The sequence below is a fragment of the Trematomus bernacchii genome, unplaced genomic scaffold, assembly GCF_902827165.1.
Source record: "Trematomus bernacchii unplaced genomic scaffold, fTreBer1.1, whole genome shotgun sequence".
Classification (NCBI taxonomy): Eukaryota; Metazoa; Chordata; class Actinopteri; order Perciformes; family Nototheniidae; genus Trematomus; species Trematomus bernacchii.
In genome coordinates, this window is record NW_022987547.1 from 4,802,399 (window position 1) to 4,815,297 (window position 12,899).

General features: G+C 40.0%; 1 protein-coding gene across 5 annotated transcripts in view; it reads right to left on the reverse strand.

Moving 5' to 3' along the window:
* Nucleotides 1-1,155: 1,155 nt before the first annotated feature.
* The window catches only part of znf618 (zinc finger protein 618), a 34,041-nt gene continuing 22,297 nt past the window's right edge, over nt 1,156-12,899 (reverse strand). For 4 of the 5 annotated variants that reach the window (XM_034123015.1, XM_034123013.1, XM_034123017.1 and 1 more), the window contains 4 exons: nt 11,886-11,963; nt 7,716-7,874; nt 5,681-6,780; nt 1,156-5,340 (listed from right to left, as the gene is read on the reverse strand). In XM_034123015.1, the coding sequence (XP_033978906.1) occupies nt 4,810-5,340; nt 5,681-6,780; nt 7,716-7,874; nt 11,886-11,963 (1,868 nt within the window). In that variant the 3' untranslated portion in view covers nt 1,156-4,809. The remainder of the gene's footprint in view (nt 5,341-5,680; nt 6,781-7,715; nt 7,875-11,885; nt 11,964-12,899) is intronic. The other variant, XM_034123016.1, reaches the window with a different exon arrangement.

Genomic DNA, 12,899 nt, shown 5'->3' on the forward strand with positions numbered 1-12,899 from the left:
ACTTCATAACATACTGCAGATCTTTTATCGTACCTCTTTCTACACACATACAAGTATTTAACTGAAGTTACACAACAGTGTTGTTGATACAGAGTTGGAGTTTATTCACACGTCACATACTACAGTGGGTAATGTCTTCAAGAAACATTGAACAGTGCTGCCACATATGACACAGGAAAAAAAGAAAAGACACTGAACCCTTTCTTTGCCATTATATAAAAATAGTGTTGCTACAAAAGTATACATTAGGCTTACTAATAAGACAACTCAGATCTGAAGCTACACAGGAATCTGCTGCCAAAGTGCAATAAAAAAGACTAAATGAATAGAATCAAACCCTTTTTTTTTTTTTGCATTTTAGCAGAGTATAAAAAGAAATGCCTTTAAAATAGGATGCAAGCAACACTAGTTTCTTAACCTGAATTGATAATAGACTATAATCCATAGTTTAAACAGAACAGATCTCAATGTTTGCATTCTTATACCATTTTGTACAATTATTATCTGAACAAGTTAAAACAAACTAAAACTTACAGCTGATTAATAACGGTATATCTAACTTGAGTTTTTATTATATCAAAAACCTGTTGAAATGCTACTGTAGAAAATAGAGGTATAATGTTACTGGTGTTCCCTACTGTATTTCTAAAATGAAGGCTCCCCCTTGTGGCATAAAAACAGCAGTTCTCTTGTATGTACACAATACATCCTCTGAAGATGGATGATGTCAACCCATTAACACCAACCCACGATCAGCATCACTTAACAAGGTCAAAATGCATTCCGTGTTGCTTATCTGCTAATTAGCGTCCTTGTTTCATCAGATGGAGGTGAATCATGTTGCCTCTAACTTTATATATCAGTTCTCTTATTAAAAGCATGCATATCTTAGATATAGTTCTCATTTAACAACAAAAAGAATGCTATTTGTAAGTTAAATTAAGTTGACATAATGACGTCAACAATGGCCTTTTGTCCCAGAGCATATCCTATTTAAAATACTTATCTAAAGACTGTAAGAAACATCCTTTGAATTTGTTCAATCGAGGATCACTTTTGAAACTGAAAACCAATGTATAGTGTACTTTATCTTAAAACAAAGCAAAATGTTGTATGACCATGTGATTTCTAATTAAATGATAACATTAGAGTACCGAGGTAAAACATTGTATTGTTAGGATTTTCTTTTACCAAAATATAAATGTGCGAAATAAATCAGTTTGAAAACAGCAGTATACATTTTATCACGATGATATAGTATATTGGTTACACTGAATCAAGTAATTCCCCAAGCCTTAGAGAGGGAAAACAGATACATATTGGAATATATAAATGAAATAACTCCTTCCAACAATCTTAATGCAAGACAAAAAGGAAAGTTACCAACAGTAATCCAACACCCCTTTAAAATGTTGTCTTTGCTGACCTCTAGTGGTTTAACCTCTCACCTTGCTGCAGTGATGTTCAGGTTGTCAACATCACGTATAGTTATTAAGAGGTGCAACAAAAAGACATGTCAGAACACATCCATCCACCCATTACTGATGGTGAAAGCATTCAACCAGAGAGGAGAGCAAAAATGTGCAGGGTGGCAACATACTCTTAAAGAAAAGAAGTGTATTTATGAAACAGTAAATCAGAGTTGTTATTAGAGGTATAGGAGGGCAACAGTCTATTCAAAACAATATGATGCAGTTTGCAAAGCAGAGCCATTCACTTTTGAGTGACATTATTCATATTAATGCATGTATAATAAATGCAAACACATTTTCTCATATAACTGAAAATTCAGCTGGACCAAAAACCTTTGCTTCTTAGTGAGACCCGTCTTTTCTTGGCTTTACACTTTGAAACATTTACTCTAATGCCCTTTAAATGTCCATGTGCAGTGTACTGACTTCCTGTACTTTCTACTTCCTGTGTCCTAACAAACTTAAATGGTACAGTAATGTTGAACCAATTTGCCCCAGTCTCAGCCTCGAATAAAGACTATTCAGACCTGGGTCATAAATAAATCCTGATGTGATCATGAGGGTGGTGCAGCAGTTTGAAGATGGTGAGTGTGATAATAAACTAAATAAAGTAGTGCGATGGGGCATAATAGTCTCTTATCCATTTCCAAAACAGGAAACAGAAGCTTCAATTTGTTACATTTAATTGAAATGAATGGGAGACTGAACAAAATGTGGTTTAGTAAAAGTGAGTGTACCTTGAGTTGTACTGGGGCATAAAACTGAAAAGATGATACTGCAATGCTTTTTTACAATTGATTTTCTGAAATGTGACTGAGTGTTTATAATTCACATAATATGATGTAGCTTTATCCGTCTTTCATTTTTGTAAAGCACTTTGAATTGCCTTGTGTTGAAAGGTGCTATATAAATAAACTTGCCTTGCCTTTATTTATTATTAAACTGCACTTTTTAGGATCAAAAGACAATATTTAAGCTGCACCACAACTATTAAGATACCTAAAATACAATTGAGTGTTAATATCAGTATTGATAAACCTTCCTGCTCTGGTATGACCCCAGTTAAAACCTGACCTGCTGCATATAGGCTTATACAGAGGATACTTGTGCTTGGGTGTGTTATTGTTGAAATAATACCTGACCTGTTTTAGAAACCCAGAGATGACTTGAACTTTGGAATAAAGCACTTTTTTTTAAGTCCACATTTGACCATTAGAGGACACTGTTTCATCAGCCAGAGGTTCCTTTGAATAAAACAAAAATAAAATGACAAGCTTGAGAAAACATGGTGAAAAGAAGGCCATTGAACAGCAATAAAAAGGCATGACATTAGCTCCCACTGTAGGTGGTCACATGAAAAGAGACATAAGGCCCCAAAAACAAGATGACAAACCAGTACTTAACGTATCAGTACCAGAAGCAACAAACTATTTTACAGTATAACTTCCATTCATCCATGTCATTTTAGGAGGTATTAGCTCACGTAAATGTGTCCTGGAATTCATAAAACATAAAACCACTTGACCTTGTGTTGACTTAAGTTAATGTCCTGGCAGAATTTGCTTCATCCTGAAAAAGATGATATATATTTTTTTGTTTGTTGCAAATGGCACTAACTGTATTTGGGGTGGAACGTTTCCCAAAAGTCACGGTTCAGTTCATACCTCCGCATTGAGGTCATAGTTTTGTGTGTTTTCGGTACAGTGAGGAAAAAGTGGCGGTGCCTGCTAGGGTGCATTCCTGAGAAAATCCTGTTGATTTTACAAACAGAAAATAATTTACCATTAATAATTAACTGTAGGAGCGTTGTGAAAACAGTCGTGTTGAGTAGGTAGGTTTGATAAAGCATATTGCTTTAAAAATTGAAAAATGTAGCTCACATAAGGAAGACAATGCTTATAAGAATGATAGATGAGGAAAAAATAAATAAAATAATGATTATATTCTTATCTTTCTAATTAAGCTTTGAAAAAAAAATGCACACATACACACAGTGGGAAACCACACAAGGGTTTTCAATTATAAATGAAATCCTTGTGTACAAGCTTACCAAACTAATAACATTACTGCTGTTTATCTGAGGACAATGCACAGACAAAATGTCTCCGGTATAGAGAAGGATATTGATGTCTCTTTTCACAGAGCTGATTGATGTGACTATCTGAAGTACCAGCGCTGCATCATAAAGCCACACAAAACGGCCTTGAGAAGTCATTATTGTGCATGTATTGACCTACAAGCTGGGATATAACATCAACTATTACATGATGATGTAAGATATATTTATCAAATACGTTATTTAATTACCTTTTGGTGCCACGCAGCCATGGTAAGGCTGAATGAAATTGTTGTATAAAAGCACAAACATGCTTAACATGATGCTGTCCTCTTTATGCATGTTAAGAGAACTCAACCAAAAGCTTGGATTATATTAATATAATTGAATTAAATGGTCCCTTCTGTGCAAATCTAGCCATTTTCCTTGCATATCCAGCAGCAAAAACCAACCATTGGTGATTTTTCTTTCAATTTGTAACATAAACAAAAAGGGAAAGCATAACATCCTTATGAATGTTTTATCAGCTTTTTACCCTTTTGAATGAAAAATGCATGCAGTGCATGCAAATGATCCAAAGCTACATTTTTAGGCCACTGAAGCAACCTTCAAATTAGCAGCAAACATTTTGCTCAGCGTTTCCTGTGGCAGAATATGTTGAAATGAAGTGTTTCAGTGATATGTCATAGTAAATAATAGACCTACTACACTTAGTTGTCAGAGGTGCAGTGGCAGTTAAATTCACTTCTTGAATTTTTTGTCATACGCCAATGAAAATGATAATTGTCTAAATAGTGTGTATGCTTACTGCTGTATGTTTTCAGAGGTGCATGACAATAGTTTCAAGCAGTGAAATCTGAGTTTACCTGAAAATGTTGCCATCCAGTGAGAATAACAGCATTGTAGCCTATTAGCAGTTTAGTCGTTAGGCTGGAGTAATTCACTGGCCATGATGAGACTGATCCTGCTTACATTTGCATCCCAAACCAAGTGATGCATACCGAACAAGACAATCTTTTGAGGGTTACCGTTCCACCCCTACATTTTGTCCACAGTAATATACAACAGTCTGTTCTGCCTATAGAATATGTAATAAGCTGTATTGTGTTATGGGTGTTTGCAACCTATACAATGTGAGATTCTTGTAAATATCTGTCTTGAGAAGTAATTGAGCACATTGAAGTTTACAGTTGGTCTAAACCTACAGTATGTAAATAATAGTCTTCAGTCATTGGTTGGAGGTGAGGGTTTGGTTGATTAGGGTTTGTTGATTTTTCTCTCCTAGCCCATGTTGGAGCGAAGAAAAATGAGTTTGTTCATCTCCTCAGAGGTGACCTGCTGCCTCCTCTTCATAGCCAGGCTCTGCTCACACACAGTCACACACTCGCTGCGTATGCCCACAGCAGGCACAGCGAGGAGCCACATGGCCAGGCGGGAGAGCCTGGGGAACTTCTCGTTCACCAGAGAGCTCCAGTACTGGAAGAGGTCAGGTGTGCCTTGGAGAAGAGGCTCGGCCAGATACTGAAACATCTCTTGTCTAACTTGGTTATGACTATCATCGTTACCAGAGGAGGAAGTCCCCCTTATGATGCCGCCATTGTTTCCCGCTCCCTCTATGCGGCTTATTTTAGGGGTTGGTGGGCCATCAGTGTCCCGCTCATCACCACCTCCTCCACCACTCATACCTCCATCTCTGTTTTCAGCAGCCATTTCACATGCGCGGGAGATTATGTCTTCGTGTTGGTAGGCGGGCACCGAACACAGCTTGACCTGCGGGTCCAGCACCATGGCGACCTGGTGGGCTCGTTCAACCTAGTGACAGAAAAACATTTCAATGACTGCAAGTTAAACCAATTACTCATATGTATTTATCATACAACAAGACTCTCTTTAGTATGGCTGGGTACCAAGCTACAATGCATACTTGGTACAGTGGCATCAAATGGTGGGTCAAATCTAATATTGTGTTTACTTCATTGTTATTGGTTTCAATTTAAAGATCATCAATTTGATTCAAGCGAAGTTGAACAAAATCTATTGGCATTAGTAGATTAAAAAAGAAACCCATCTGTATGTGTTACAGTATATAAGATGAATCTTCTTATTTTGACAGCAAATTGTTAAAATAATAAAATGTATCAAACTTTAGTACCTTGAAGTTTTCCTTAAGTGCTTCGAGAAAGTAGTGGCAGAGTTTGCTAGCTGGGCCGGTTCCTGCCTCTCCAGCTTTGGATGTGAAGAACTTCTCCAGGCGCAGGTAGACGGGTAACACCTGCTGTAAGGTGGGTCTCCTCTGGGTGCTCAGCTCCAGAGCTGCCAGACGCAGAGGGGCCAGCAGACAAGCCAGTGTACCCAGCAGATGCTTGTTGAGACCTTGGAGGAGTGGAGCCGTGGTCTTGTTGCGACCATAAGCCTCGCAAATCTGTTCAAAGTGAGCATGGACCTGAAGAAGAGCTTCAGCCGTACGATCCCAGCAAGGAGGGTTCGGGCATTGTGCAGGGCCGCCCTGTGCTCCGTCCTCAGTTGTGCTTGTGGATGTTTTGAAGTACTGTTCGTCGCGAAGGGACAGCGTGGTGGAGGAGGCGATATCTCGGCACGCTGAGAGAAGCTCAGCCAACTCATGAAGACCTCGAGCCTGGAGGCTGCGCTTCCCAAGAACCGCCTGGACGACAGCCCCGAGGGAACACCCAGCGCATCGTAGGCATACCTTGCTCCGACCACCAGCACCCAGGGGTGATCCCGCCAATCCTGCTGCCCACGCTTTAGGCTCAGAAACATACACGGTGCGTATGTCTGACATCACAAACTCAGACAGCACGTTCTGCACCCAGTATTGGACCTGCTCGGGCCCCTCCCTCAGCTCAGCCTCCCTCACACCGAGCACATAGCGCTTCAGCCTGGAGCCCTCCACCTGGTAGGCTGTGAGAACATAGCAAGCATCTGGGCCTGATGTCTGGGAGTGGCAGGTGACTGCGATGCCCAGCGAAGCATTGGAGCCGAGAGCACACGTGACTTTGACTTTCACTTGGTTGTACATGCGGGGCAGCTGGCGCAGCGCCAAGGCACTCATGTTGCCAAAAGCATCACGGGTGGAGTAGGCACCATGACGGGCTCCAGTATCCACCAGGGTCTGTGCCAACTTCAGGAAGTCTTTGCTGTTGAGCACATTTAGCATGCTCAGATCTGAACACATTACCCGTAAGAGGCGCTCAGCCACCTGCTGTCGTTCCTTCTCAGGTAGTCCATTATTGTCTGCCAGCCCGCACAGCAGATGGGTTGACAGGAAAGCAGAGTAAAACATTGACAAGAAAGATAATTAGTGGTGATGTTTTTTATATATCGGCAGATAATACAGAGTTTCTTTATAGGGGGAATGAGCTACAGAATCATAGAGAATAAATAAGACATATGAATAACATGGTAACAAACATGGCTTTGTTTTACACACCAGATTGACTTCAAACTTGGGGATCATTTTGAGAATATATTAAGCTTCTTTATCTGGCTATTGCTCTAATGCAGAAGAAAACTTCACAAGTCATTAAACATAATGATTCCATGTTTTCTATCTGTCTGACAGGGGGGGGGGGGGGGGGATGCCGCATTACTACCTACAGCAGGAAGCGAACCAGGGATGTTGCAGTTATACGTTGCTTCTTAAACACAAGGCCAACATAGGCTCCTTAATAATACAATGTCAGATTGTTTTAACAATAACACTGTACGATTAGCCAAGGGGTTATAAAACATTCTTTAAGCCTGTATATAAACAGGGTTGTACCCAAATCACTATAACTTATTTGTTTTACTTTACATTTATTTTATTAATATTATTATTTTTTGCATTCATTTTGATGTATTAATGTTTCTTTTAAATATTATGTACATGCCATATAATAGTGTTCTATTATTTTTCGTCTCTATTTACACTGCTTAGTGTTTAACTTCCCCTTTTTGTGATGAATAAAGGAAATTCAGATTCTGATCATTTCAATAAAATAGGATTTGGCTGTTCGGCTCCAAGCTTGCACTGCTATAATAAAAACCATATTGCTGACGGACTAAAACCCCTATGTTTCAACTCGACTGAGAAGTCAACCACGGATGAATCCACTCTTTCAGGGGGGCAACCTGGTACGCATTAACTATCACAGCGTGAGATGTATGAAGATGATTGAAGTACTTACGGCTGACAGTGTGGTTTCTCTGGGGGATACTTTGAGGCTGGATTTGTAGTTTAACTAAGGAATGGGCCGGACCCTGAGAGCCTCTCCACAGCTGCTCTGGAGGAACGGAGGCTGAGGAGATTTTGGGAGACTCCCCTTTGGTGTGGTTCTCATTGTCAGCTGAGGAGAGGAAGACATTAACATCAGGAAGAGGTGACAATACTATATAGTTGTAAGTGTATGTTAAGTGTTTCCAGTGTAGACAAATTTAATGAATTGAAAAGAAAATGATGACCCATAATTAAACAAATAAAATAGTTGACAGCAAAACTATATGACATGGCTTCTTGGAGTCTATTATTTACAACATGTGCATCAAAACCAGCAGAGCATGTTTAAAAGAACAAATTAAACTGATTTGTTTCCTCAATGATCACATAGGTTCAGCTACAAATCTTGCAGTTTTTAAATGAGGTCAGTCTCACAGCAATAATTCCAAAAGCAAGGACCCAAGGGCAAAGTCAACAGTAAGATATCATCATCAGTGTAAATGTATTCCGTTTCCAAGAAGCCTGGATAACAGTATTTTAGGCTGTCCAGTCTATAATCATATTTCTTACTGCACACAGGGAGAGGCAACATGATTCATGCTTAAGAGGGTAAACAAACTGCACTTCAGTAATGTATCAAATAAAAACTGAATATGGGCGTTTGCTTGCTATCATATTTCACACCACTGTCAGATGTATTCTGTTTTATTAGTCTGTTACCTACGGTGGCTGAGAGGTGCAATCGACAATTACTAAGTGTGAAACACTTTAACAAAGCTTGAGACAAATTTACATTTTATAAAACAAAATTACATTAGCAAAACACTTTTACCAAAGAAAAAACTATTTAACATTAACAAAAACAAATTAACAAGACGCGAAACACTTTTACAAAGCTAGAGACACATTTACAAGTGTCGAAACACTTTAACATTTCCCAAAACACTTTAACATTTCCCAAAACACTTTAACATTTCCCGAAACACTTTAACATTTGCCGAAACACTTTAGGGGCGTTCACACCAAGTTCTTTTCCCACAATAGTTCATGAGAACTCAGTTCATGAGAACTCTTTTAGTTCTGATGAACTAAAGCAGATCGCGTTCACACCGCAATGAGTTCCTGGGGGAGGATTAGGCAAATGAAGCCGCTGACGTCACTTCTTCTTCTTCTTCTTCTTCTGCTGCTTTGGGTTTACTGGCAGGCCGCAAACCACTTCACGGCGTATACTGCCACCCGGAGTCCCCGGCCGGAAGTCCCAGGAGTTGAGGACTGGCTTCAGTAGAAGCTGTTGGGACTCCCAGCAGCTTCGACTGAAGCCTTCCGAGTAAATCGCCAGAACGCCGACACCTCCTCATCTCCACCGCTCCCATGTTTTCTTTTGTGTTGCCATAAGTTAGTCTCTCTGCGTTTGTGCGCTGGGCTAATGCTAATAATGCTAATGCGAGGATAATAAAATGGCGGCTTCACAAAACTTTTGGGGAGTTTTACGGGGCGTGGTTTGCATTCCGCCCAGCCAATCAGACATAGGAACCTTTGTCTCCCACGAAAGTCCCTGCTCTCTAGCAGGGACTGAAAAGGAGGTAAAAATGGTTTTGATGAACTAATTTAGTTCAGGGGGCTTTTTGGTGTGAATGCAAATATATCTGAGTTCTGATGAACTATTGTGGGAAAAGTACTCCGGTGTGAACGCGGCTTTTGACATTTGCTGAAACACTTTAACAAACTAGAGAATCAAACCGGAAAGGGAATGCCCATCATACCAGAAGTGACTGACACAAACTTAAGTTTGTTTTGGCGGTACCTATGGACCTTTATGGTCGTTAAACATGTTTTGTCCGTTCTGTGGGAACCACCTGGGTCAAGTGACATGGTTTTGCTCATCACGATATACTTTCTCTTGTGCAAGAGATACGTTCTCGTGCACACCAGAAAGTTACAGGTTCGCCAAGTAGGAAGTGGAGCTGTGCCTTTTACTCACAGCCTTCGCTGTGTTTACCTTCATTACAGCTAAAGAGCGACTGCAGGCTGCAGGCTGCTTCGTTATAGCCACACACACCTCTACACACACACACACACACCTCTACACTCATCGCACTGCCCGATTATTCCCCCTATTGCTCGTTTTATGAAGGAGATGTCCGGTCCACAAGGCGCATTACGTGTGTGTTTGTGCTGTGCTCAGTTCCGCTCTGTGTGTGTGTTCAGTGTGTTTGTGAATGTCCGACACCGGCATTTGTTTTCAAATTACCATGAACAGTAATTTACACACATCTGGCCAACTCCATAGGTATATGTGTGTGTTCCTAAATGAAATAAATGTGTTTAACCTTAATCTCGATGTAGTGCTCAGTGCTGTCGGAGTGCAGAGGAACACTGCAGTCAACTCAGCCGTCTCTCGTGCTTGGTCAAATCAAGTTCATGCATTCTGCTATATTTGTTGAGGGATAAAAAGATTTGTTACCATAAGTTCTACATGAAATTGATACTGTTGGACTCAGTACTACCACAAGTACAATCAAGTATTTTTACTCTGTACTTTTGGAGTAATACTTTTGGAGTAATAACTCCTGTCCTGAGTACAATAATTCATAGGGAGTTTGACAGAGTATTAATCAAAAAGTACACAGTAAAAGTACCTCATTGTATTTGTGGTACAGTAGAAGTACTGAGTCCAACAGTACCAATTCTATTAAGAACCTTTGGCTAAAAATCATTTTATCTCAAATATAGCAGAAGTGGCATGATGTTGTTCTCAGGAGGGGACTTTGAGAGAGTATTACCCAAAAAGTACACGTTAAAAGTACTTCATTTTATTGTTGGTAGCAGTCAAACTAGGACTGAGTCCAACAGTGTCAGTTTTATTAAGAACTTATGGTACAAATTATTTGTATCGCAAATAAAGCAGAAAAAAAACATGCATTATTTTACTCTTGTACTAGCGTCAGTGCCGCTTCTCGGCGATTACCGTAAAGGCGCGATTAATTGCGCACTCAAAAATGAAGAGCTGCTGATTTGACCAAGCAAACGCGAGAGACGGCTGAGTTGACCGCAGGACCGGAACGGACGACAGTATCTTAATATCTTCTGAAAATAAATGCCAGTGTCACACACACACACGCCCTGGTGACCGGACATCTCTTTCATAAATAGAATAATAAGGCGTAATAATCGGGCAGTGCGATGTGTGTAGAAGTGTGTGTGTGTCGAGGTGTGTGTGTGTGTGTGTGTGTGTGTGGCTATAACGAAGCAGCCTGCAGTCGCTCTTTAGCTGTCTAATGAAGGTAAACACAGCGAAGGCTGTGTGTAAAAGGCACAGCTCCGCTTCCTACTTGGCGAACCTGTAACTTTCTGGTGTGCACGAGAACGTATCTCTTGCGCAAGAAAAAGTATATCGTGATGAGCAAAACCATGTCACTTGGCCCAGGTGGTTCCCACAGAACGGACAAAACATGTTTAACGACCATAAAGGTCCATAGGTACCGGCGGTCTATCTGCCAAAACAAACTTAAGTTTGTGTCAATCACTTCTGGTATGATGGGCATTCCCTTTCCGGTTTGATTCTCTAGTTTGTTAAAGTGTTTTTCGGGAAATGTTAAAGTGTTTCGACACTTGTAAATTTGTCTCTAGCTTTGTAAAAGTGTTTCGCGTCTTGTTAATTAGTTTTTGTTAATGTTAAATCGTACATTTGTTTTATAAAATGTAAATTTGTTTTATAACATGTAAATTTGTCTCAAGCTTTGTTAAAGTGTTTCACATGACTTTGGGATGCGTTTGCCTAAGTTTGGAATTAGTCTTTATTTTTGACATTGTATGTACTAAAGGATACTTAATAAAAGATAATGCTGTGTATATCAATGGGGACATGTATGATGCACTAGAGCTTTTGTAACAAAACATAAGAGCGTCGTATTCAGCCAGCCCAGAACCAGATCTGCAACAACCGTGATTATAACAATATATTTCTTGGAACATTAAAATGCTACATTCTCAAGGTTTAAACGCCTATGACTCAATTCACAATTGAGTATTATGTGTGGTCATACAGACGTTCACATGCACTGCAGCCACTGGGGGTGTGTTCACATTCTGTTTTAGTTTCACTGTTGAGCTTATCATGCATCTGTAGTGGTGGACTCACCAGCGTGGGACTGCATGTGCTCCAGCAGGTTGTTGTAGAACTGGAACTGGATGCCACAGGCACCACAAGTGTAGGGTTCTAAAAAATCACAAGGGCCACAAGTGCATTGACGCTTTGGTGGAGGGACAAATGAATACACTGTGCATCCGTCCACATTCTAGCCTCACTTATCCATGCTTTTGTGATTTTTATAGCCTAAAGTGACTCAATGTGCAGCAGCATTTAAAACAAATTTGATCCAATTTGTATGTTACTTTGCAAATAATAAAAATAAAAAGCAAAGTTTATAATGTGTATGTCGGGCGCCTATGTGGGGACTTAAAGGTGGGGTAGGTAAGTTTGAGAAACCGGCTCGAGATACACTTTTTGTTATATTCCATGGAATGCTCTTAACATCCCGATAGCAATGAATATCTTAAGTGCTTTGACAAAAAATCCATAAAAAAATGTCATCTGTGGAAGCCGTAGTACTGTAAAAAGCACGACCAATCATTTTAGCCGGCCCGGCTAAAATAACTGGATGGCCTACCTGCCTGTCAGCCTTCCATCTGTGCACAAACTTATCTCGTGCCCTCATTGGTCATGTGCGCGTTCGTGTGTGTTGGAGGAGGGGCTCTGTAAGGAAGTGGCAGATTTTTTCCAGTTGTGTATTTTCAAATTCAAGCGCACTCGAGCTGGTTTCTCCAAAATTACCTACCCCACCTTTAATTGCTGGTCATCTAATCTCAACGTCCTTGGTTTGAAAAGCCTTTTCCATAAACAACAACAAACATAATACACACATAGTTAACATGTTAAAATACAAGATGTACAGCAAATTAGTTGAAACAGCTTTTCCAGCCATCTTTGTCCACCAAAACAAACCATGTACCAGTTTAATTCAGCCAATACTTAGTTGTAGTTGTCAATTTAAGACAAAGGTAGCTCCGAATTCAATTCAGATTTACAATATGGCTCTAAAGTTCTGCCTAACAATCATGAAGCTAAATGCAGAAAAACTGTTCAATCACAATG